Source organism: Ctenopharyngodon idella, chromosome 5 (assembly GCF_019924925.1).
Source record: "Ctenopharyngodon idella isolate HZGC_01 chromosome 5, HZGC01, whole genome shotgun sequence".
In the NCBI taxonomy this organism is placed as follows: domain Eukaryota; kingdom Metazoa; phylum Chordata; class Actinopteri; order Cypriniformes; family Xenocyprididae; genus Ctenopharyngodon; species Ctenopharyngodon idella.
The window spans coordinates 30,640,216-30,666,352 of record NC_067224.1 but is presented as its reverse complement, the minus strand read 5'-3'; the positions used below and the strand labels follow the sequence as shown (position 1 = coordinate 30,666,352).

Below are 26,137 nucleotides of genomic sequence, written 5' to 3'. Positions count from 1 at the left end.
TATTTTCAAAGCGTTTTTAAAAGTGTAGCTATAGACACTTTTGGCCCGGTGGACTATGGTGGATTTTTTTTTTTTTTTTGTAAATAAAATGGCCGACTTGTTTGTCGTGCTTAGGTTAATTTCATAGACAGCATTTTATGTATCCTAAATTCACACAGTTAAATAACATTGTCATACTTTTTGCACAATTAAAATATTCTGCTGCCTTTATTTATCAATTAATCACAACACATCACATATATGCCCTTCACTGACACTTTTGTCTTCTTGGTAACCAATTACACTAAGTTTGGATGATACTTTATTTGGGGCAAAATTGTTGATTGTTGCACATTTGAGGGACACAGGTAATTTGTGTAAAAATTGATATTAATACTTTTCCTCACAATAGATATTAAATTGGTTTGTTTATTTCAGTCTTTGGTTAGATTATCATCATTATCATAGTTTTTAAATACAATAAATATTTTTTTTATAATACACTTTTATATTTTAAGTAAAAAAATCTGTGTCTAGGACAAGGTTATAACATTACAGTTTATACATAAAAGGCATTTGAAGCAAAAATTAAAGATGAATGATTGGATAAAATGTCCAAAACAAATTCATATGAACCTTAAGTTGAAAGCGGTGATCTCGTCATTGCAACTCAATTTCTGAACACTAACGAATGCTTTCATCATAACTACCAGTGCAAACACGATGTAACTAAGAGATTCGTTGAATAAAACAGGAGTTTTGGTGCAAGTCCAGATAAACTTGCGCTGTTTGATTGACAGCTCCAGCGCTCGCTGTTTGATTGACAGCTCCAGTGATTGTAAAGGGAGCGTTCTTTGATGGCTTTGATTTCTTCTGCGGAGGCGGCGTTTCACCTGTCTACATAGATAGGGACATTCCGGGACAAGTTGTTCACTGGGCCTGGTGTCAATAAAAGCTTTTATCGGACTAACAAGGACGTTTTCAGTTCTGAAACTTACAGGATATTCTTATAGTACGATGTTCTCTTATATATCAAAAGCTCAATTAAAAGTTGATTTCTCAATTCATGACCCCTTTAATAAAAATATGTGCCCGTGACTGCAGAAACACCCTTATCTTGATTAAAGATCAGATTGTGGAGGTATTCAGTGAATTCTGATGTTTGGTTTACTCCATACAGGGTATCTGCTGTCTCATGGTTTCCTTTGCTCTCATTACCCTTCACTCCCTTTGCCTCATAGCGTCACCGCGCCAATGGCAAACATATTACACAACAAATAATCTCTTTCTCTCTTTACCTTTTTTCCTTGCAGGAACTTAAAGGTGGAAAGGCTTTTTCAAAGGTAAGAGCTTTCTTCTCATTCCTTTCTCTCTTTTTTTCTTTCTCTCCATATGATTGATTCTTCCTCATGTACTGTCTCTAAGGGAACATCACAGATTTCTTTCTCACGCTCTGTTAAACAAAAGGTCTTTTTTTTTTTTTTTTTCTTGGGATTTTATGTTTATAAACACAAAGCTCTTGTCAGTCACATGCATATACACACAAGTATGCATACTGTACTCAGAGACACTCAGGACACCACCTATACAGGAAATAGTGCATAAGCAAATATAAATGGTGTAATGCAGTGGGAGGTTAGTTTTAGGGATTCAGTGATCTGGTCTGAACCTGTCATAGACAATTGTTTCCACACCTTGAGAATCTCTAAAGCTCACAGTTATCAGGCATTGCTTGTACCACCCTACATTAATTGTACAATAAATTCAAGCAATCAGTGATAATAAACAAAAAGCTTAACACATATTTTAGTAATTACATGAAAGTCTGACACAGGCCATTTCTCTTGTGTCAGCAAACAAGGGATTTGAGACGTTCCCTAAACAAAGGCCCTTAGTGTGATTGCATATAAAAAGGTACTTAAAAAATCTTCTTAAAAAATACTGACCCCAAACTTTTGAAGAAAAAAAAAAATAATAAAAAAAGAAATGCTTCTTGAGCACCAAATCAGCATATTAGAATGATTTCTGAAGGATCATGTGACACTGAAGACTGGAGTAATGACTGTTAAAAATTCAGCTTCGCCATCACAGAAATAAATTATATTTATATTGTGAACTTTGTGTTAGCATTTTGTGTTAGTGCGAAGAAGTGTGACACTCATAGCAGTGCTGCTGGTTGTCTGGGCATGTGACATATTGTGATTGCTGGTTAAGGTCATCATGGCCAAATTACTACAGAGAAAGACGTGAATGGCACATTTGTGTTTGTAAAGAGTTACAGGAGGATGTTTTGTTTAGGAGTATGCGTCCATGTCCTTTTCTCTTCAATTACTGATCCCTTACATCCTGAACAGGAGCAGTTTGTCAAAACAGTATGCTGATGCAGCAAAAGCTAGGAATGAGGGAGGTCAAATCTATGGACTGTAACCAGGAATGAGGGAGAAACACAGGAAGGAGGGGGTGGATATGACCTTTAGGATGAAATAAATAGAACCTTTGCTATGACAGATATTTAAATGCTACAGTACATTGACAGTAATCTTTATTATTACAGCACATCATTGAACTGAAATGAATTGACATGAATTTGATCAATGAAAATGTTTGTGAATCCTGGAATCACTTGGTAATTGTCAGTCAGAAATAACACAGAAAACCAGCATTGTCTGGAATAAACCACATAAACCTTTTAAGGACAGCAATCATTTCTAGAAAGAAGAAGTGTGCCTGTCACAGAGGAAATGGTTTGTGCTAAAGGCAGCAGTGGAACAGCAAATATAGATAAGGAATGGCGCAAACACGCATGCACAGGTCTGTGAGAAGATGAGAAAATACCCTAATATCTCAGTCTCTCCTGCTTTTTAAACAGGTGTACAGTTTGCATTTATTTAAAACTGTTACATAATAGCAAGAACAATAGTCTGATCCTCTCTTTTTTGATTCAAAGGGATAGTTCACGCAAAAATGAAAATTCTTTCATCATTTACTAACCATCAAGTTGTTCCAAACCTGTATGAATTTCTTTCATATGTTTAACACAAAAGAAGATATTTTAAGAATGCTGGTAAACCGTTATTTTTATCCATACAATGTAAGTCATTGGCTATCATCAACAGTTTGGTTAAAATATCTTCTTTTGTGTTCAATGATGACAGAATTTTCATTTTTGGGTGAAATATCCTTTGAAGTAATTCAAATATACAAGCATTTTATCTTATAGAACTTCATGTGATGTATGTTATTATTTTGATTAAGCCGTTAAAACTAGTGAATTTTTTTCAGCATTTCACATAAAGGTAAATATATATTAATATTCTGTTCTTATAGGAACAGAACATATGTATTACAATCAATGCAAAATACAGTTCCATGGCCAGTAAAAAATATATTTAGAAACAAATTATGGTGGATAAATGTTCTTCTTTCACTCACTTTTGTATGTGTGATAATAAAACATATCAACCCATGTGTGTCCTTGCATTAATCCCTTTATCCCTTGCTGTGATATCACACATCAATGATTTTTAAAGGCCAGCTGTTCAAGTGCATCAGTGCTGACTGTGTAGGGTATTCATCCAATAAAGGAAATGGAAAGAATTATATCAGCTGCCGTTATATCATTAACCAAGGTTAATAGAATTTTTTGAGCAAGAACATTTTGTTGAGAACAAACGAGTGAGAGATTGAGATTCCAGAGAAATGTATGAGGCAAGTAACAAGAATGCTTCCCAGTAGTGTTGGAGAAACCTTTATCGAGTTAGAATCAGAGAGGGATTTCATGCATGACTGACTCTGCCAACTTCACAAGCCTGTAGTTATATAAGAACGCTCTTAAGAGTTAACCCTTTCCTTTCTTTCTTCCCTAAGCTAGCCTACAGCTTGACAAACTTTTATTTTCTTCTTTTTTTACTCTGAATAAACAATGAAAATAAAGAATGTCCTGACTTATTCTTACTGTCATGTTCATAAAGTTAATGATATAACTGTGGGGGGGAAACTGAAGAGTTTAGAGCTTGCTTTTTTGTTTGGTCGAAGTACTGATGATAAAATCTTTATTTTGTCTCTCCAGCTGGGCTTTGCTGACCTCAACTTGGCGGAGTTTGCTGGTTCAGGCTCCACTGTTCGCTGCTGTATACTGGAGGGCTATGACACCAAGAACACTCGGCAGGACAACTCCATACTCAAGGTGAGTGTGTCCCTGTTTGTGTAAATGCTTGTGCATATAGGCGTGGGTGCTGGTCGTCCGTTATCTCATTTCAGGCATGACAGTCAGTCAGACCAAAAGCACTACCATATACATCTTGAAAGGCCAGGAACCTCTTTCTCTGCATTATTCTTAGCACCTTCGAAGTCTATTTTAAAAGGAGACAGAACAGCAGAAGCACTGTGCTCACCACAAACACCGTCATCTAGAGCAGCTACACTGTGTGGGCGACGTGACTGGTCAAACCCTCCCATGAGTCCCTGTAATGACAGACTGACTGACTGACTCACTGTCTCTTAGACATGTCAGGAGGAAAAATGTGAAGGAAAAAACAACAGATAATGATGATTTAATCATAGATATTTTTGTAATTTTGGTATAGATTTCCATATATGTGCCATTTTCATATAGATTTCATGTGTAGGTTCCCGCAAGCAGTCTGTTTTACTATCAAAATCTGTTATGTTATGAAACAGATATGATTTTATGTTTAACTCTTTTATATTTTAATATGTTCATCTTTCTTTCAGGTTACCATTGGCATGACTCTTCTCTCTGGAGATCCCTGCTTCAAAACGTGAGTGTGTTGTATAGTGTAGTGGATTAACTTTGTGTTACTAAATACTGCATCTGTCTAGTTCAGTAGTTTTCTCTTGGTGGCCCTCAGAAAATTTCCAAGGTGGCTTAAAATGATTTCAGATAAGGGAAACCAAGATTTAAAATACACTAAAACAATTAAAAATCAAGATATTTCTTAGTTTGATAAGGTCTCATTTGTTAACATTAGTTACATGAATTAATAACAATACATTTGTTACAATATCTGTTAATCTTGAATGTTTGTTAATAAAAATCCAGCTGTTTGTTTGTTCATGTTATTTCAGTGCATTAACTAATGTTAACAAATACTTTTTATTTTGATGTATTAGTAAATATTGAAATTAACTAACTAAGAAATATAAATACTGTAGAAGTATTGTTCATTCATAGTTGATGTTAACTAAAGTAGTTAACTAATGTTAACTAATATAACCTTATTGTATAGTGTTAACCGTAGTTTAATGCACCCCATTCAACAACTGTTTTTTTCTTTTCGTTGAAGAACAAGGGTTTCCATGGTCTTTATAAGTCCTGCATGAATTTTTAAAGTGTGATTTCTAGACCTGGAAAAGTCATGTAAATGCCGCAGCATTTTTATTAAGAATATCCATTTTTCTAGTTATATCAAGCTCAAGAAATTGTGAGTAAAAAATACTGTCCTTATATTATATTATCCCTATAATATCCTTAATCCTTATATCCATAAATCATGAATGACTAAAAATGTCATGGAAGTGTGATTCCTGAAGAACATTTAGCTTTTAAAATTTTTGGAGTTCTAGAGTTTCTGTAAAGTTGAGAGACTGGTCTAGTTGAAAGTGCATTGTGCTGAGAAACTGTTGTTTTGTTACTCCATGCTCAGTATAGCACCCCTCCAATATTTTAGGCAATTTAGAGGACACATGCACTTATTGCTCCCTGATGACATCTAAAGTTGTCTTTCTCCTCTTCCTCAGGCCTGTGAGCACAGCTAAGACCATTGCCATGGCTGGGCAGGACCCCTCTCTGCAGCTGGACCGCAAGGGAGAGGGTACCGCCGACCACTCTCCAGCACCCCTCGGCGGCAGCACTCGCCGATCAGTCAAAACCAGACCCTGTGTGAACAACTCGGGTATGACCAACACATCTCTTCTGAAATTGTGGAGAACGTTAACAAGTGGATAAATGCTTTACCTTTGTAACTTAAAAATGCACAGTTTTAATATTTTATTAGGACTATCTTGAAAATGGTATATTGTTGGTGTTCTATATTTTGGACTGACCTGAAGCTGTTTGTTCTCAGTAGGCCTTCAGGAGGGGTTGGAGGAGAACCTGTCCAGTCCAGATGAAGTGTTCCACACGGGACACTCTCGCAACTCCAGCTTTGCCAGCCAACAGAGCAAAATCTCAGGTGGGACTCAGGGCACGATCAAAAGAGCATCAGGTACAGATCATAGCTGATTATAGTATAAAAAATAACTTTAAACTACACTTCTATAATTAACATTTAAATATTTAAACTTCTAATTGAATACACTTTGGAGCAATTTATAATACCCGACACAAGAGCAGTAAAAATAAACTTCTTTGAGAGAAATTTTCACTTAAGGAAAGTGAGTGTCCTTTATTATTTTTTAACGCATACACTACCATTCAAACGTTTGGAGTCTGTAAGATTTTGTTAAATGTTTTTGACAGGAGCCTCTTACTGCAAAAATACAGTAAAAACAGCAATATTGTGAAAAAGTATTACAATTTAAAATAACTGTTTTCTATTTTAATATAATTTATTTCTTTGATGGCAAAGCTGAATTTTCAGCCTCATTACTCCAGTCTTCAGTGTCACATGATTCTTTAGAAATCATTCTAATATGCAGATTTGGTGTTTAAGAATTTTTTTAAAATTATTATTATTGTTAATATCAAAGTGCTGCCATGATACATTTTTTTTCCCCTAAAGTTTCTTTGTCTGAGTGAATGAAAAAATTAAAAGAACAGTATTTATTTGAAATGGAAATCTTTTGTAGCATTATAAATGTCTTTAATGTCACTTTTGATCAATTTTAATGCATCCTTGTTGAATAAAAGTATTAATTTCTTTCAAAAAGTTTTTTGAACTATACTAGTGTACTTATTGATCAAAACTTGAGAGGCTGATACGTGAAAGTGAAAATGAAATTCTTCAGTTTATTTTCATCAGTACATTCAATTGAACCATAAAAAGATTTAGATGCATTACATTGTCTTTCACAATACTGCTATGGTCAAGAGACCTGCTTAGTTACTCATGCACTGATTTGTGGGATGTTTGTCCTCCACTCAGGCTACAGCACAGAGCACTCTCACTCCTCCAGCCTGACAGATCTGTCCCAGCACCGGCGGAACACTTCCACCAGCAGCAGCAACACATCAGGAGGCACGTCTACAACTATCGAAAGCCCTGTAGAGCCGGAGAAAGAGGTGGCAAAACCAGAGAGGCCCCCACGTCCCCCTCGCCCTGCTCTGCCCCCAAACAGACCCTCAAGGTGGGGAGTCAATGGCAACATGCACTTAACTTCAAGTTACTTTGTCTTATGTTTAACTGCACAAGCAGATATAGCTTAAACACAAAGTATAAAGTGACTGAGTTGACTTGACTGAAAAGAAGTATTTATATATCTACACAGGAGAAAGAAGGACTCTGTGGAGAGCCATCCCACGTGGGTGGACGACACACGAATCGATGCAGATGATATTGTGGAGAAGATTGTGCAGAGTCAGAACTTTGCGGATGTCAGCAACAATGAAGGTGTGTTCGAAGTAATTTGGTAGTGTTAAATGTTTAGCAGCATTAACTCATCTTTAGCCCATTTATTAAACTGATTCAATGCTGATACATACAGTATGTGTAAGGGTATTACTCACTTGTGAAGCCTTCACATCTCTGAAGCTGATCATTCTGTCACTCTTTCTCTCACAGACAGCAATTTAACACTGTTTATCAGTAGAGATGGGACCACAGCATTAAGTGGCATCCAGCTTGTCAACAGGTAAATTGGTGCTCTTTTATATGCCTTTTAATTCAGTGATATGAATGTAGAAAAGTCTAGTAAGAATTAAATTATTTGTTTATTACTTATACTACCATTCATTTTTTTAAATGTCTTTGAAAGAAGTCTCTTAGGCTCACCATGGCTGCCTTTATTTGTTCAAAAATACAGTAAAAACAGTAATATTGTGGACTATTATTACAATTTAAAATAACTGTATAACTCAATATCGTTCTTTTATTCTTTGGCAGGGTGTCTGCAGGTGTTTTTGAACCGGTGGTGATTGAGAGCCATTAGATCGCGGAGATCACTCTCTCACACAACCACATGTTTTTTTGTTTTTGTTTTTTTTTTTTAAATGATGGAGAGAGCAAGACAGGGACTGTATGTCAGAGTGGGCAACTGCCTTCACAACTTGCTCCTCTTATGGGTCTGACATATTACTTGCATATTACAGCCGTAACACCCTAATCGTGCATTACATTTGCTAAAAAAAAAAAATGGTGGTGGGTACGTTTTTGTAACATTCATGGTTCTATGATTAAGAATTAATAATCATAAATATTTTACATCAGATTCTGAGAATACAAACTACTTGAAATACCTTAAGAAGTAAGGCACGATGGGAACTTCAGTCTAACACTGTGAAATATGAGGGCAGTCCAAAGGATTTAGACAGAAATTCAGTTCTTTGTTATATTACATTTTTAATCAATTATTTAATGTTTTAAAGAGGGGTGATTTAATATCCTTTATTTTTTTGTGATGCATTTCACACCTATATTATATACAAACCACTCAAATCTGCCCTCGCATACATTGTAACAATGCAGTTTAGTCAGTAACCAACCAATTGGCCTGTGGTAAACATTGATTTATGTGCCTGAAATCATGTATGGCTGGCCATACAAATATGTCTTAGGCAGAGAAAATGGTTAGGCCAATTCCCCCATAATAACCATTTTCAGTATCTTAACACTTGTGCTTATTTGTCCGAGGTGGGCAATAGTTTGCTTGCATATGTTCCAGCTGGACTGGTAAACATGAAATACAGAAATATACTGTACTTGTCCCCCTCTCTTTCCCTTTCCGTTAAATTCCCCATTTCTAACTCAGTCTGTCAGTATTTCTCTTTCACTATTTTAATTTTTCACTTTGTTGCATGTTTCAAATATTCGTGTGACTCTGAGTTTTGGCTCTGACAGCACTGCGGTGCACCCAACACAACAGTTCAGCCAAGCCATTTGTGGCATTCTCTCACTAGGGTCTTGTCAGTGTCAAAATGTTCAAATGACTCGTATCCTAGTGAGATCCTGTATTCAGATGCAAGAGCAAATGATTTGGAGAGTCCTTGTTATAAGACACAGCTGAATAATTGCATTGTTTGTAGAGCTAGATCAGAGACAGTGACTCATAATCACACGTCTGTCTTTGGCAACAGCGTCTGTGTTTCTGACCGGCACCTGGTGTGCCCTAAGAAACAGTATACAATGGGCATGACAGTGACACAGAGAGAATGGGAAGCCCAGTTTTCTGTGTCTCTCTGTCATGTACTGCTCGTTTGTCATCTAATTAGCTATTCGTGATCTTAATCATGGACGTGAATCTTTCTCAGTTGATCTGAGAGCATTCACCACATTAAAAACTGACATTGTGAGTTTTTTTTATACTCATTTCGCACACTATTTTTGTCAGTTGAGAGAAAAGTGCAATGTGGGCCTGTTTTGTGTGAGCCCATTTTTGAGTTCGTTCAGGGAATTGGCCATTAAATATTTCACCTGTCCAGTGGCTTAAAATTACGTGCTTAAACAGAATCACTGTTCACTAGTATAAAATAGAGGTGAGGTTAAGTTACATTTGAAAGTTTTAAATTTATATTAACTTTATTATTAATGCTCATGCCATTTTAAACTAACAAATGAGTGTGTGGCATGATCCAGCTGCTTCTCTGCAGGGTTAGCAGAAATGTAAAATAACACTAACTTTGAAAGGGCAAAATATGTGGTAGTTATGTGGCCTGATAAAGCTTAGTGTTCTGGATGTTTCTGATTAGCTAGTATAAAGGGATTCTCTAAAGACACTGAAAAACATATCTTAATGTTTGTTGTTTACTCTTTGTACCTGTTGTCTACTCTTACACAAAAAAGCTATTAGCAACCAAGAACAATAACTCTATCCTGCCATTTCCGTATTTTCGAACCAGCAGGCTGGTTCATTTGAATCTTTTTTTTTTTTTTTTTTTTTCTTTTGAGGGGATTTTTTTCCCTCTCAACCTTGATGTCAAATATTTCTGTGTCTAACATTTGTGATGGCATGAAATAATGACCTGTGATTATTGTTCTTTTTCTTTCTTCTCTCTTTCTCTAACAAAGACTTATAATGTTGATGCTTTTAGTCAGAATTGACTGTAATCTGTGATCTTTCAAATGTAGAAGAGTATGTATATATATATATATATATATATATATATATATGCACACCTACTTGGTCTATTTATGATGCTGTTGCAAGGAGCTGACTGGGGTCTATATGCAAAAGTTCATGTTGGAAGCAAGACGGATAATGTCATTTATTGTTATTTGTATACATTTCAATAATCTGTATTCCTTGTTTTCTTTAAAAATGAGGTTGTTCAGTTAACATGTTCATTCATTTAAATCATTAAGTTGTATTTTTTCAGTTTAAAGAAAATAATTAAGAATAAAGACGATATATATATTACTGAGTGGCACAGGCTCCAGGATACTGAAAACCTTAGATGGTATATATATATATAATATATGTAACGTTCACTACAACAGCACTTAAATACTGAGGACTAACTAATGTCACTCACACCTTCTCCAGAATGTTGATCAGCATATTTTCCTTTGCTAATGTAAAAGATGAAAGCTATGCACTTACAGAAAGCTTTTCATGATAACATCCATATTAATAACAGGAACATTCATAAGAAAATAAATTATATTCTGGAGATTTCTTTAAAAATATATAACATATAAATTAATTTACCACTAAAGTACTATGGAAATGAATTTATTTTTCTGATTGTGACAAATATTTATATTTTAAGATCACACATAAGCAATATGGTGTTGCTCCAAAGTTTTCTTGGTCTTATGTTTGGTTTCATTCATGGAGAGGTTACTTTCTAACGATGGACCAGAATTTCTACTCTCAAATGTGAATGTTTCTTGTAACTGTCAGGTGAGGTTGTCTATATGTATTATTTTGGGGAAATAAAGATAATGTTGGATATCATAATACAGCATCTTTGTTTGTGTGACTTATTTAATAACATCCAGCTAATTATTATTTTACTTTTGAATTATTATAAAATGAATTATTTTAGAATTAGTTTACTAAACTTACTTCCTCTGACATAATTATAACAACCCGCTGACGCAGAAAATACCAATTCTGTCATTAAACATCTTTTATATATAGTCTTGAAACTTGATCCGACAGGAGGATGATGCTCTTTTATATGATTCTACTGTAGCTCATTTATAACGGCTTAACTCAGCCTGTGTTACAACAATCCCCCTCTCTGTTACAAAATATCATATTTAAAAATATATATTTCCAAAAATCTGAAATAAACACCGCCTGATAATTTGCAGGCAGCTTGAGAGACGCCCGCTTAGCACGGCTTCTAAACAGTAACTATTTGCCTTTGAGCGCCCTTTTGTGGTGAACGATAAGAAATACCACGGTGAGATTAAAAAAAAAAAAAAAACTACATTTCCTAGTAAGATTTCCGTTGTTAGCCGGAAGTAGATTTCATAAATTTTGGTTGCATGCGGAAGTGGCACGTTCATAATGGTAAGATGAACTGAAATAGGTCTAAAAGTGTTATGTCTTTGTCGTTTTCATTTATATATCCATATCACATATACAGATCCATATTACACTTTATAGGTCGCCGCATTGTTTCTAGATGTTGACTGTCTAGCTTTCTAGCAACTGGGATGAATAAAGCTACACAAGAGTTTCGCACTGTATAGTCCGTAGTATGATCACATAATTCACTAATACAAAAATAGTTCTTATTTGTTCGTTTACATTTATTTGTTCATTGCTTTATGACAGCTGCTGAATGTATAATTTGCCCTGCCATAGAGATCCAGGCATATAGTAGATACCCTTCATAAACACGACACCATAAGTGTGTGCAGGGATGACGTCAAACCCCGGAAGACTAATTCGCCACTGGTTCCCTCGAGATTTTCCTATGGGTTTTTATAATGGTGTTTTTTTTTTTTGATTATTATTATTTTTAATCTATGAGTGAAATACGGTCTGTGGTAAACATAACTTGACGTTTCTTGAGCGTTTTGCTCTACAACGTAAATTACACGTCCATATCGAAAACGCGAATTTTGAAGCTGATATGAACGTTTATTTATTTGTTTGTTTTTTATTTATTTATTTAAAATGTATTTTTCTAATAAGTAACTAAATAAGAACATTTGGTGTGTGCAGTTTACATTGTAGAGCCAAACGTTGACGTTAAAGTATCGGGTTTTGACGTCATCCCTGCACCACTTTTTTGCAAGATGAACTTGAACTTATTTCTCGCAGTGTAGAGTACTGAAAACATTTATAAAAAAAAGTCAAAATGTTAATTCCTCAAAAAAATAAATATTTTTTTTAGTTTCTTTTTATATATTAACATTTTAGATTAAATGAGACTTATTAAATGTCATTTGCACTTATATGAGACAAGCCCTAAAAACGATTTCTTTTCAGGCAACTGGAGCAGATCAAGCTGTTGGCTTTGGACTTGTTGGCTTTAGTCTGTTACTGTTCACGTATTACACTATTTGGGTCATAGTCTTGGTAAGGTTTTTTTTTTTTTTTTTTTTTTTTTGTAATAGGACACCCATAACATGCTTTGTTCATTATGCTAATGAAAAAATATAGAAGTAATCAAACATTAATGCAAACTCTTCTGCCCTTGTTCCAGCCTTTCGTAGACAGTGACCATGTGATCCACAGCTATTTTCTTCCACGAGAATATTCAGTCATACTTCCTGGAGTTGCAGCATTAATCCTCTTACTTTTTGTTGGTAAGTATAGCAAGACATATGTCATCGTAAAAAAGAGGAAAAAAAGAAGAAGAAGCATAAAAATGTTAATAATTAAATTCAACAATACAGCCATCATAATTATTCAATCCCCAATTCCATGGAAAAGGGAGCGAATGAGACTGAACCACAAAATCTTTACTAGAATGCAAGATTATGGGATGAATTTTTAAATTGTGTTGCATTTTCATGAAATCTGCATATAGATTTTATAAAAATGATGGATGTGATCATCTTGCACAGCTTCAAATTGAAATTCTTTTCCCTTCCACTGTTTACTCTAGTGATCAAATTTACCCTCATTTTTTCAGGCACCTTCATAGGGGTCATAACATGGAAGAATCGGAAGCCTAAGAAAGTTGATTAAGACTCTTCAGGCTGTTGTGATTTATCTGGTCACAAGAACGAACTGTGTTGATTTCACTCATGCACCGCTTCCTGTACACAGCCACATGAAGCTGCTTTCCTGGATTCCAGTCATGTTCAGGTGGTTGTTAAAATAAACAACAAAATAGAGTTTATTAAGTAGCCAAATCAGTACTGAACATGTAGTTACACAGTTGTATGTTTGAGCTTTGTACATCCAGTGTCCACAACCTTGACTTAAGAGTACACTTGTGAAATGTTTAGCTTTGGAGTATTCTTTCCATAGTCAGGAAGATAAAGGCAAATGAGATCATAATTTCGGCACCTAAAGCATAGGGAAGATATGTGTGTACTTTGTATCTGGATGGCATCTATATGGAATATGGGATTTTTTTTTTAAAAAAATCATGCTTTAATTTGAGGATTGTTTAAAATGTTCTCTTATGTTGTAAATAAACATTTATAAGGTAGAGTGCTTGCTTCATATAGCAGCAAAATAATCTAGGACAATAATCTAAAAAGAATGAGAAACAGAATTTTCTGCAAAACCATACACAATCCCATATTAAGATAATAAAAATATTCAAAACTTAGTAAATGTCATGTTTATTTTTCTCTTACTCATTTTATAATGTTTTATGTTTTATATGTATTATCTATCTATCTATCTATCTATCTATCATCATCATCATCACCTGTGTAACTCATTAAATGCGTGTCATGTCATACATCATAAACTAAAAGAATTGTATGAGATGGAGATAGTTACTTAGTATTTATAATATGAAAAATATTGTATAGATTATGTATATATGCACATTCAAACATATAGAACAATGTATGTTATACTTTATATATTCATATTCTATGATGTATATATATATATATATATATATATATATATATATATATATATATATATGTGTGTGTGTGTGTGTGTGTGTGTGTATGTATGTGTGTATACTGCTGGTCTGCGCGCCTTTGGCTGTTAGTAGTCCTGGTCCATGTATTCAGTAAGAGAGCAGCAGTGTGTCTGTGCTGTGGGATGGGCCGCTGCAGTCGCGCTCACTGATGAGAGACTGATCGAGCGCGAGCGGCTCATCCACACACTGGCCATGTCATGTCACGCGAGGACAGAAAGAATGCGCTGATCTCCCCATCCACGACCCACACGGACGAGGACATGTATTAGAGGCCCCATAATGAATCGCACTGAGGTATGTACACATCTTTTTTTTTAGACGGAAAGCCCTCGTTTTTTCATTTTTTATCGAAGTGAAGATAAACTCAAGTTCCTCTAACAGTTAAGAAACGATAAGCTTAGGTTCTTCCTGTTTTAAAATGGGCTGGTTTGTTAAAATGTACATCAAATAGGCTACTGGCCTTGTCCGATTCTCAATTATAAAAATATACATTATTTCTGGCTTGGCTTTCTCTTAATTCTGTCCTTCATATGACGGTCTGATGACAGAGTTCTTTTTAAGCCACAGGCAAAGGGGGGAAAACTGAAACGAGATTGGAAAATTGAATTTCTTCAGACAGAGCAGCTGATTACCATCACTGGAAACAAATAACTTCTGATTCAATATTTCTCTGGCACTCAGTGGACAGTGGTGAAAACCTCATTTACTGTAGGCACATGACAGTTGGGAGAACAAACCAAACAGGCTGAAAAGTGTGAGCCAAAATTGTCTACAGTGGTTAGCAACTATGATTTCCTTGTGTGCAAACAAAATACAGGTGTCTTAAAGGAGCAGTGCATTTATTGCAACTGATGGCATGTCAGATTTGCGCTGTGACCTGCCGCAGGGGCTCTTTTGTTCTCTCGTGATGGTGCCACATTCACTACTAATAAAGGATTTCAAATAACTTATCATTTTCCTGTCTGAGAGACCCCACATAAAGACCTTAAGACACTTGAATCGAAACAGATTTTGATTTGTTGATCTGTTGTCAGGGAGACAGACCTTTACCAGTTGATGACAAATCCCAGTCATTATAACATGAGTATAGAGTACCAAAAAAAAAAAATACTGATAAAACGTAAGGGATCTGTCAGTAAACAAATCATCTGTCTGTGTGCGGTTTCTACTGTTTGTAGGTGTACTATAATCAACTACATGTCTGTATGTTGTAGATGGAGATGTCAGGGCCAAGTGTGAGCCGACACAGTCGCTCAGTGAAGAGGAGACGGTGGGGAGGACTGAGGCAGCAATGGAAACTTCTGGGTCTGTTTGAGATCGACCAGCAGCATGAGTTCTACAGTCTCACCTGTATGATGAAGGAAGGGCTGTTTGCTGCTGTGCAGAACACCATTGACAACCCTTTACCTGTGAGTATTCCCATGTTTATGAACCTACACCTCATCCTGTCCCTATTGAATATCACTTTTTCCATCTTTAGGGAAAGATAACAGGGGAAAATGCAGTCAGATTTAGAGTTTTGACCAGTTTGTGGACTCCTCGGGGTCCATGGAGAAGATATATAAAACATATACAATTTTCTTAAAAAAAAAAAAAAAACTTTTATTTCTGCCTATTTACAAAGCTATTTTAAAGCTTTTTTTATTGGGAGAGGAAAGCCTTTTATTTAGAGGTTTTTTAGATTTTTATTTTTTTGATGTCTATTTAATAATTATTCAGAATTAACTAGTGTTAGCATATCCAGCACTCAAACTGTTATGAACTAATTTATATGAACAGAGGTCACAGATGATCATAATCAAACAGGTTTCGAATCATGACATCAAAATACAGTCACATGGCAATAAACAATTCAGGTCACATTACATTTTCAGCGCTGAAGTGCATATTGAAATAAAAGGTGAGAGAGACAAAAGCTTGGCATGATCAAACACCTCCAAGGAGACAGACATGTTCCATTTGACATTAATTAGTAAGAGGGAAACCTCCGTAGAGAGGGCCATATTTAGTCTGATCTTTCCATGGAGACTGTGTGTTTGTGGTGCTGAAGTGGCACCATATTACAACATTTTAGCTTGATTAGAGCTGTTTTTATCTTGGTAATTTGCTCAAGAGTAACAGAGCAGGGGGTGTGGAAGAGTAACCAAGTGTTTCAGTAACAAACACCATTGTACTGCATGCGTCAGGGAGGAGGGACAGAATTCAAACAATGCAATGTTTCTCACAGTGCATGGTGCTACAACAAGAGACAATGCAGATGGTTAAATGGCATAAGTAAATAATAATCATAAGTATAATATCTAAGTGTATTCAGTGTATTTTAGAGGATGTCTGAACTTGCATGGCTTTTTTCCCCAAGGCTTGACACATTTGTGATATTTCATAGATTAGTATGTTTTCTATAACGATTTTCTTATTTAGATGATATAACAGCTTGAAAGAATTACAGAGCCTCCAGAAAACCTTGTATTATTTTTGATGCGTGACTTTTCTCAGTTCAAGGGTCTGTTCAAGACAATGTTTCTGTTCTACTCTCCCAGTTGGCATCCCTGACTACATTTTCAATATTTTAAAACCTAAATAGAAAATGAAATTAGATAAGTTTTAGTCCTGGATGCTGTCAGTAAGATGTCAGTAAAATACAAAATACACATTACAAAATATAAAATACAAATTAAAGCTGCAAGCAGCGATGAAAGGGCCCTCGCACCCGTGCCACTGCCACCCGGTGGCTTTAGGAAAACAGAGCACGGTGGGCAATCTGCATTTAAGTACATACATATAGGAGTATAAAGTCAGTCATTTGTATTTGCCACAGTTCCTGCTACCATCTGGTGCCGATATGACTATAACTTCATTTTGGCATGTAGATGTCTTCAGGCCAGGACTGTTATCAAACAGTTAATCGCATACATTAGCACTCAGCCAAGTGTTGCATGATTTGACGTATTTCTAGCATGTTTGGTACTTCGTGGCATATTTAAATGTTTCAGGGAATAAATTACAGTGTAAAGCATGTTATTTCCTGTTGCCAGCAAGTGGATATTGGCAAGTAGATGTCTTTAGACCAGGACTCTTATCACACATGTGAAGTTTGCGGCAGATCGGACACTTTATGCCTGAGTTACAACAGCTTCCTCTTTCATAACATCAGATTTTGTCAGGGCGTCACGGACACACAGCGAAAACTCAAGATCTTCACAATTTAACATCACTAAGGCCTTAAGATTAGACTGACCAAATATGATGTTGATCTGGTTAAATCTCTATGAGGAATTTGTTAAAGTACAACATCTGGAAATGGCAAAAACTGCAAAAATTTTGCAGAGAAAACTCAAAATATCTGACTTCCTGTTGGGTTTTCCGATTTTGCACCCAGGGACTTTTTTGTAGGTATTGGGCTGTTACACGTGTCTACCAAATTTCATACCTGTATGTGAAATGTAGCACGAAGGGCGCTTAATTGAAATTTTGTAGGTGGCGCTATCGAGCCATTTTGCCACACCTAAATCTGAAACCCATATCAGATGTAAATTTTCACCACTTCTGATGCATGTGCAAAGTTTCATGAGTTTTCGAGCATGTTTAGGCCCTCAAAAATGCGATTCATTTCAGAGAAGAAGAATAATTGACCGAGCAATTACAATAGGGTCCTCACACCATTGGTGCTCTGGCCCTAAATATTACATGTCAGGGAACATCAATAATTAATGACATTTGTAAAATAAAATTACGCCTTTTTATGTTGTAAACTATTTTATAGAAGGAATAAGACACTCAATCCCTTGCTATATTGTAAATATAGCCATGGTTAAAGTGTTTTTAAAACCCATTAAACACATTAAAATGGTAATGTACTCAGATATAATAAACTGGATTTCATCAGAATGTGACTGAATTGTGGGAAAACTTAATGGATTGACCATTTTCTCCATTTGGAACTTGGCTTGAACTTATCGATGAGACAACCACATTACAAACTAGATTACGAACTACTCAACATGTTTTGGGTAACACTTTACAATAAGGCTTCAATTGTTAACATAAGTTAACTACATTAGTTAACATGAACTAACAATGAAAAATACTTAAAACAAAGCATTTATTTATCATAGTTAATGTTAATCTATATTTACTAATATATTTTTAAGGTCAAAGGTTGTATCTGTTAACATAAATTAATGCACTGTGAACTAACATGAATATGAACATTTGTATTAACTAAAATTATGAAAGGTTAATAAATGCAGTAAAAACATATTGTTAATTGTACCTTATGGTAAAGTGTTACCTTGTTTTGTAGTGTGGTGGCACTCATGGTCATGTGCTCGTTCGCTAACAAACACACACACATAGATGATGTTGCAGACCCCTGATTCAATTGAATCCAGTCTGCTTATGCAGCAGTATGACTCATGAATGTGCCGTTTGTTGTCCAGCAGTCAAAGCATCTCTCTCACACACTTAAACAACAAAAAGAAAAACATTGCCTGCAAAAGCATGTACAATAATATGAATACTTATCATTATTGATCATATATTTTATGTTATTTTTTTAGGATGAGCTGTGTGAGGATGACTACAATCTTGAGGTTACTCAAATCCAAAAGGTACGTTAAAGGAAAAAGCAGACACTGCTGTTTTTCCTGGACAAAATGTGACATTGGAGCTGTTGAGCATTGGCTTGTTTTGCTTGAATTATACATAAGATATTATGTGTTATAATCTGTTGTGTTTGTGACTGTGTGAAGGACTTCAGGATGGAGACGTATGCTGGGCCGGTGTTTGCCAGTCTGCGGCGCTCCCTGGGGATGACAGAGAAGGAATACCAGCAGTCCCTCTCCTCCGAAGGCAGCTACCTGCAATTCATCAGCAATTCCAAGAGCAAGGCAGACTTCTTCCTAACGTGAGTCAGCACAAATGTTTCGCTTGCAGGAGCATATGCACCAGAGAGGAGGAGACACTTTGATAGATGCATTGCCTGTTTTTTTGTACTCTATATCATGCATGCACATTAATTGAACCAGTTGTTTTAGCTTGATTTTAGCTACATTTATGATTGTTGTCTGATTTTTTTATTTATTTTTTTGTTATTTGAAATATCTTATTGAAACACAATCTTAACAAACAGTCTTTCTCCATTCATTTAGATAGGAGCTGTACTTACACTACTGTTTAAAGGTTTGGGGGTCAGTAAGATTTTTTTTTTTTTTAAAGAAATAAATACTTTTATTAAGGAAGGATGAATTAAATTGATCAAATGTGGCAGTAAAGACATTTATAATGTTACAAAAGGTTTATATTTCAAATAAATGCTGTTCTTTTGAGCTTTCTGTTCATCAAAGAATGCTGAGAAAAATGTATCATGGTTTCCACAAATACTGTGTTAAGCAGCTGTTTTAACATTGATAATAATAAGAAATGTTTTTTGAGCAGAAAACCAGCATATTAGAATGATTTCTGAAGGATCATGTGACACCGAAGACTGGAGTAACAGCTGCTGAAAATTCAGCTTTGCCATCAAAGGATTAAATTACATTTTAAAATATATTAGAATAGAAAACAGCTATTTTAAATTGTAATAAAATTTGACAAAATTACAGTTTGCACTGTATTTTTGATAAAATAAATGCAGCTTTGGTGGAACATAAGAGACTTAAAATTAAAAAACTTTCTGACCCCAAACTTTTGAACAGTAGTGTATTTTAGATATGTATCTGTAAGTAAACTTTGTAATATAATAATCAGATATCAAACAAATAATAATATATTTGTTTGATGTCAAACCAAATGTCCTTCAACTCACACTTCTTTCTCCTCTGTTCAGTAATGACAAGCGGTTCTTCTTAAAGACACAGAGTAAAAGAGAAGTGCGATTTCTCTTGTCTAACTTGAGAATCTACATAGAACATTTGGAGAAGTACCCACACTCTCTACTCGTCAAATTTTTGGGTGAGAACCTGGAAGCTGGTAAATTAACTTTAACAAAAGTTACTGGACTAATATTTGATGTATTTCATATGCATTATAAATTTAAATGTGTTATACATGATGAGACAACTTAAAACCCTAAATGCTTATCTTTATTGCATCCATTTAAGAAACTGTCATGCTTTATTCATGGACAGGTGTTCACAGAATCAAAATTGCACATCAGAGGATGGTAATTTCATTTATTTAATATCTTTAATTTCCTGTCAATATTATTAATTATTTTATGCCCTCAAAGGTACATGTTATAAAACTCTATTGGTTTTCTGTGTGCAGAAGTACTTTATTGTGATGCAAAGTGTGTTTTACCCTGATGACAGAATCACGGCAAGGTAAGACTTGCTGCATTCTCTAAATGGAAATGGTGAAGTGTTGGCGCTCTGTCCATTATTAGTCCTGTAAATATTTAATGTTTTTCATCTCTCCATCACATATGTGAGAGTACACCACAGGAACTGTCATTTTGACTTAATGTAATCCACAGCCTTGCACTTATTGGTTATTAAATTGCTTTGACTTTTAGCTGTTGCGCTAATGGTAAGAATAATGATCCATCACTCCCACCTCCTTCTCCAATAATATTACTCTTCTTCCTAGCTTTACATCATCCTTCTCTCTCAATGTTTAAGGTATGATTTAAAGGGCTGTCAGGTGAGCCGGTGGACAGACCCAGCCCCTGAAGGCAGCCAGATCATTGTTGTTTTAAAGGATCTTAATTTTGAAGGACAGTTCATTCAGTTAGGTAAGCTCAGTTCCTTGTTAGCAATGGATATTTACTGTAGACTTCATCTGCACCATTACGTTCGATCTTATAGCTCCTTGTTCATATGACAGATCAGCAGCGTCCTTGGCTACTGCGTCAAGTGGAGATCGACACAGCCTTTCTTCAGACACTCAACGTGTTAGACTACAGCCTCCTGCTGGCCCATCAGCCCCTGCACCAGGATGAACTCAGCCAGACTCTCTCTTTCGCAACACTCATCATGCGTACCAAAAAGTGAGTATACTAAAGTTTAATATACCATGTGTATAGTCATCCATTAACAACCACAGACATTTACAAAGATGTTTTTAAGGAAGGTCTGCTTGTGTATATTGTGCATTTCAAATGATCCCAGTAAATAAGATCTAAATAACCTAAATCTCATTTTTATTGTTACTATTTCAGGGAAGTTAGGGTGTTCACACTTGTCATGCTTGGTTCGATTAAAACGAACCCTGGTGCGATTGCTCTGTTAGTGCGGTTCATTTGAACATGTGTGAACGCTGCCATCCGAACCCTGGTGCGCTTAAACAAGCGGACCGAGACCGCTGGGTCTCAGTCCGCTTCCAAACGAACTCTGGTGCAGTTCGAATGATATATGAACGCAACACGGACCAAAGACATGTAAACGAACCAAAAACAGGAAGATGAGACCCTAAAAAGGACAGAATCCTCACGCATATTGGTTTTTCTCATCATAGTCGCGAGTTTGCCCATCACAGGCATCAGACACGCGTCTCCACGCAGCAGATTGTTTGTGTGTGTGACGGAGGGATTCCCGCCACTGTTTTGACAACTTTACACATTTTATAAGCTCTTCACAAGTTCCCAGCTGGCCAAAATACCATCATATGCAGGCTACGCACACACAACAAGTGCATTTACCTCAGCACACAGCATTGTTTTAGATGTTCGGTAAGTTCCTTCTCAAAATAGGCAATACGCCATAAAATTCAACCAGTCAGGTTGTGAACATATCCCTATGCCTTTAGGTTCGGTATCTTTTGGTTCAGTGATAAAATTGCCAATCTGAATGCTAATTGGACCAGGACTAAATGTTTTTTTTTTCTTTTTGGTCCAGACCAAACAAACCGAACTACAAGTGTGAACGCACTCTTAGACTATGTTCACACTGTCAGTCCAAATCCAATTATTTGTGTATCCGATTGGAATCTGATCTAAAATGATTGACGTCCACATTGTGTATCGCAACTGTTCAGATCCGATTTGTGTGTCCATGCCGCTCTTTCATTTCCAGAATATCTGCATTGGTTTCTATGGCAATGACATTGCGTTGGTAGGCATACGGCAAAAACAACAATATCAACATAGAGGGGTTTGCAATACAGACATTGTCTTATTTACAACATGACAATGTGTAGCCGCCACACTGGACTACTGCGTTATCTGAGGCAGCGACAGAAACGTAGGAGGCTGGTATGTGTGGCTTTATTCCATACTGTCGTCTCCACCAGTTTCAAAACATGTCTCAATTATATTGTCATTTTCTGTTCGTCCGGCACTTTGTAACAGCACAACCTTGTTTCTGCAGTGACTTTCAGAATGTTTCCTATAACAACGTGTGACATTTCCGTTTTACGTGGTGTGAGAAAGTCACATAAACCATGCGAAATCCAATCAGGGCAGACAGACCGAAATGGATTTCCAAAAATGCGATTTGAATAGGATTTCAAACCACACATGAATGAAGCTCAAAACGTATTTGTAAGACGGATTTTTTGCTGTTCACACTTGCACAAAAATCAGATTTGGACTGACAGTCTGAATGTAGCCTTAATTTCATTAATTAAAAAAAAAATTAAAAAAAGGTTCTCATAAAACAGCTAAAGGTGTGACCATGTTTTGAAAAGAGAAGGTTTATGTATAGTGAATGGAAACCTTCTTAAAGGAGATGCCAGTGTTATATTGTTCTATAATGTTTATTTATTTATTTTTTTGCTGTGTCTAATTTCGAAGACTGCGCTTTTTCGGCTGCATACGTCATTGAGGCTGCCTCATTTCAGAAAAGTGTCCATTACATTCCAAAGTAAGAAAGAAATTACAATAATTGATGCCTCATAAGGAATAACAGTAGGTCTTATAATAGTTACTTCTCTGAAATGAGACATCCTCAATGACGTATGCAGCCAACAAATGCAACCTCCGGAGGGCACAGCCTTCATAATGACACAGCTTTTATCGCAACACTGTAATTACTTGAAAAATTATGTTGAATAGAAAACAGTGGAGAGTGAATACTGTGTATATCTATTCACAATTGTAGTATATTTATATTTAGTGAAGCCTCAAGGTTGGTGTAGTTTGGTATTCAAATTCTATTCTTGACACAGACGGTACACAGATGCTTACGATTTGTCACTACTATCCCACATAGTCAACTGAATGAACTGCTCATGCTTTACTGAGGTGCACGCAGACAATAGTGATGAACTTTATATGATTAAGTTCAGAATACTGATGTTTGATTATGCTTCAGTTGTTCTTATGGTTCAAGAAGTTTCTTTCTGCTGCCTCGTATCTCTAGTTCAGTATATAAGGATAACAGGCTTTTCCCTGACTGTGAATGTTCATGTTCACCTCTGTTTCCAGATCCTTCTCTTTCTTCTCCAAACGGCCAATGGCAGGCAGGCATGTAGCCAAATCATATCTAGCTTCAATGTCATTAATGTCTCAAAGAAATAACAAAAACTAAATTACTAAACTAAACTATAATAGCCATGCGTCGTGTCCTTGGTACTATCATTCCATCATTTATTAAACATCTCATATACTGTATATATCCATCTTCTAAACAAATAGTTCACCCAAAAATAATGAGAAGTTTTTCATTTACTCATTCTCATGTCTTTTGAAACATTTATGACTTCTTCTCTTCCATAGAAACCAAAAGGACATATTTATAGCAGAATGTCAAAGCTGCTCTTTTCCATACAATGAAAGTGAACAGTGATCACGGGCTGTCAATCATTTCAATGAATGAATTAAATTTATGTCTGTTCCTCACACAAAGTTATCATATGACTTCAGTATGGTGCTTTTGTAGGAGCTTGACTGTTTTTGGTCCCCATCCACTTTCATTGTATGGAGAAGAACTGCGTGAACAAAGCATCTCTTTTTGTGTTCCACACACACACACACACACACAAAAAAAGAAAGTCACGCGGGTTTGGAATGACATGAGGGTGAGTAAATGATGTAATAATTGTAATTTTGGGGTGAACTATCCCTTTAATAGCATGGAAAATTCAGGTGAAATAATCTGCAACAGCCACATGTTTTGATCAAATGGTTATCATTGAGTTGGATAATGTTCTTTGTTCAATTTTGTGTTCCTCTCCGACTGATTGTTAGGTCAGTGAATGTGACATCCAGTCCTACACATGCTGCATCACCCACTGTTCCCGGGGTGGTGGCAGAGGAAGACTCCACACTCCTCTCCGCAGAATTAAATTGTGCAACAACACAGTTTCACACAACAGAAATGCACAGTGGCAATGGAGGAACGGACAATACAAGTCTTGAGGGAGAGAAAATTGAGCAATCCAGTACGGTGGGAACAGAGTCAGCTGATCTACAAGAGTTCCAGGCCCAGAACCGGAGACTGCTTCCCAACTTCAAGAACCCGCTTCATGTCATTGATGGACCAGAGGAGCGTTACTTCATCGGAATTATTGACATCTTCACTGTTTATGGTTTCAAAAAGAGGCTCGAGCACCTGTGGAAGAGACTGAGACACCCACGGCAAACATTCTCCACAGTCAGTCCTCCAGCTTACTGTCACAGGCTGTGCCAGTGGGTTCAGGACCATACCAAATAAAATAAGACCGCTTATGATGTGCCAGAGGACACACTGTTCACAAAAATGACTCAAACATACTCACCTCATTATGGAAGTACAGTGGAAAAAAGGACCTGAATGTACATTTGAGGGCAAATGTTTTACTCTTTTAAGTTGACTATTTTGAAGTATATGTTTATGAATAGCTTTGTTTAAGACGATGCTAATTAAAGTACTTGTTGAAACACTGTACTTCCTGAAAAATGCAAAAGTTAAAAGTTGTATTCATTTAAAACTGTTACGCAAGTAATGGTGCAATGACCACTGCATTATGCTGAAGATGCATGGGATGAAGATGTGAATAAGAGCAGCAGAGGGTGTAACCTTTGATTTAAGTCTGTTTTTGAAATGTTAAATTATGTAATACTGATTACATATATTGCATTCATTGTTGCCACTTAATATAACCAGCTGCTCTGACAGAAAGGCTTTTGAGAGTAAATTAAACATATCATGACTTACAGCTTATCAACAGCAGCAGGGTCCCTTCTTTTATGCTGTCTTTCATTTTAGCATCTGTTATGTGAAGCTACATAAGTGGGCATTCAAATGTTTTTTTTTTTTTTTTCTGAAATATTTATAATGCAGTATAATAAAAGAATGTTTAAGATCTGTATCTTTTCTTCTTTAATGTTTTAGTTAGATCATTCTCAGTAATTCTCATCATACTTTATGCGATTAAGGTCCATCTTGACCGGATGACTGTTTGGAAATTTTTGTTGTTGTTGTTTTTCTTCTAATTTGTCAGAAATTTTTGTTGTTGTTGTTGTTTTTCTTCTACTTTGTCAGCAAATCATGAAATCATGGATTTATATATTCCTGGAGCTTTTTGAGCATATTTTTGAGGTATTCTGTCAAACAGTAAAATACTGTAGGTAAGATATATGCTTGAACTGCTCATTTTATGGCTTTCCATAAAAGAAACATTACAGAATCATGGCATAAATGCAAATAAATTCACATTTTTGTTGCTCACCTCTTTTATTTTGTATATAAAATGAGCCGTTCAAACATATAGGCTTAGGGTTAGTAGGGGTAAATTCATAGTCTTTAGCCTACTAATAGTTTTATGATGACATATTTTAATTGAATATTGAAGGAATAATACAATTTGTGTGAGGCCTTTAGACCATTTATCTATGTACCTTTTATTAATAAGATTGAGGGAATAAACGTCAAATATTTTGGTCAGTTTGATTAATAGATTTACCAGTAAATAAATAAATAAAATTTAATGCTAACATCCCAAAAGGTTGGCTAATTGGTAAAAGGCCTTTTTTATATATATGGGTCAGATTTAACGTGCACAGACTACAGAATTTTTTTTTTTTAAATCGTTATTTTTCATGAAACC

General features: G+C 35.7%; 3 protein-coding genes across 7 annotated transcripts in view; all 3 read left to right on the top strand.

Moving 5' to 3' along the window:
• The window catches only part of eeig1b (estrogen-induced osteoclastogenesis regulator 1b), a 38,428-nt gene extending 27,368 nt beyond the window's left edge, over positions 1 to 11,060 (top strand). Inside the window, exons 5-13 of one of the 4 annotated variants that reach the window (XM_051893305.1) lie at positions 1,293 to 1,322; positions 4,049 to 4,165; positions 4,714 to 4,760; positions 5,740 to 5,894; positions 6,069 to 6,206; positions 7,086 to 7,287; positions 7,429 to 7,550; positions 7,722 to 7,791; positions 8,043 to 11,060. In XM_051893305.1, coding sequence (XP_051749265.1) covers positions 1,293 to 1,322; positions 4,049 to 4,165; positions 4,714 to 4,760; positions 5,740 to 5,894; positions 6,069 to 6,206; positions 7,086 to 7,287; positions 7,429 to 7,550; positions 7,722 to 7,791; positions 8,043 to 8,088 — 927 coding nt within the window. In that variant the 3' untranslated portion in view covers positions 8,089 to 11,060. Of the gene's footprint in view, positions 1 to 1,292; positions 1,323 to 4,048; positions 4,166 to 4,713; positions 4,761 to 5,739; positions 5,895 to 6,065; positions 6,207 to 7,085; positions 7,288 to 7,428; positions 7,551 to 7,721; positions 7,792 to 8,042 lie in introns of all 4 variants that reach the window. The other 3 variants (XM_051893304.1, XM_051893307.1, XM_051893306.1) reach the window with 3 other exon arrangements.
• Positions 11,061 to 11,541: 481 nt separating this feature from the next.
• dpm2 (dolichyl-phosphate mannosyltransferase subunit 2, regulatory) lies at positions 11,542 to 13,845 on the top strand. The gene is made up of 4 exons (XM_051893327.1): positions 11,542 to 11,616; positions 12,544 to 12,633; positions 12,761 to 12,863; positions 13,193 to 13,845. The coding sequence occupies exons 1-4, from the start codon at positions 11,614 to 11,616 to the stop codon at positions 13,246 to 13,248; spliced, it is 252 nt and encodes an 83-aa protein (XP_051749287.1). The 5' UTR covers positions 11,542 to 11,613; the 3' UTR covers positions 13,249 to 13,845.
• A 384-nt stretch (positions 13,846 to 14,229) lies between these two features.
• Positions 14,230 to 25,395, top strand: pip5kl1 (phosphatidylinositol-4-phosphate 5-kinase-like 1). Of its 2 annotated transcripts, XM_051893292.1 has the most exons (11): positions 14,230 to 14,464; positions 15,385 to 15,579; positions 18,730 to 18,780; positions 18,922 to 19,076; positions 19,998 to 20,122; positions 20,299 to 20,333; positions 20,438 to 20,493; positions 20,791 to 20,903; positions 20,996 to 21,158; positions 23,535 to 23,573; positions 24,297 to 25,395. In XM_051893292.1, the coding sequence occupies exons 1-11, from the start codon at positions 14,450 to 14,452 to the stop codon at positions 24,760 to 24,762; spliced, it is 1,413 nt and encodes a 470-aa protein (XP_051749252.1). In that variant the 5' UTR covers positions 14,230 to 14,449; the 3' UTR covers positions 24,763 to 25,395. The 2 variants fall into 2 exon arrangements, with proteins under 2 accessions (XP_051749252.1, XP_051749253.1); XM_051893293.1 differs by lacking the exon at positions 23,535 to 23,573 and having other exon boundaries at positions 14,233 to 14,464.
• Positions 25,396 to 26,137: the final 742 nt, after the last annotated feature.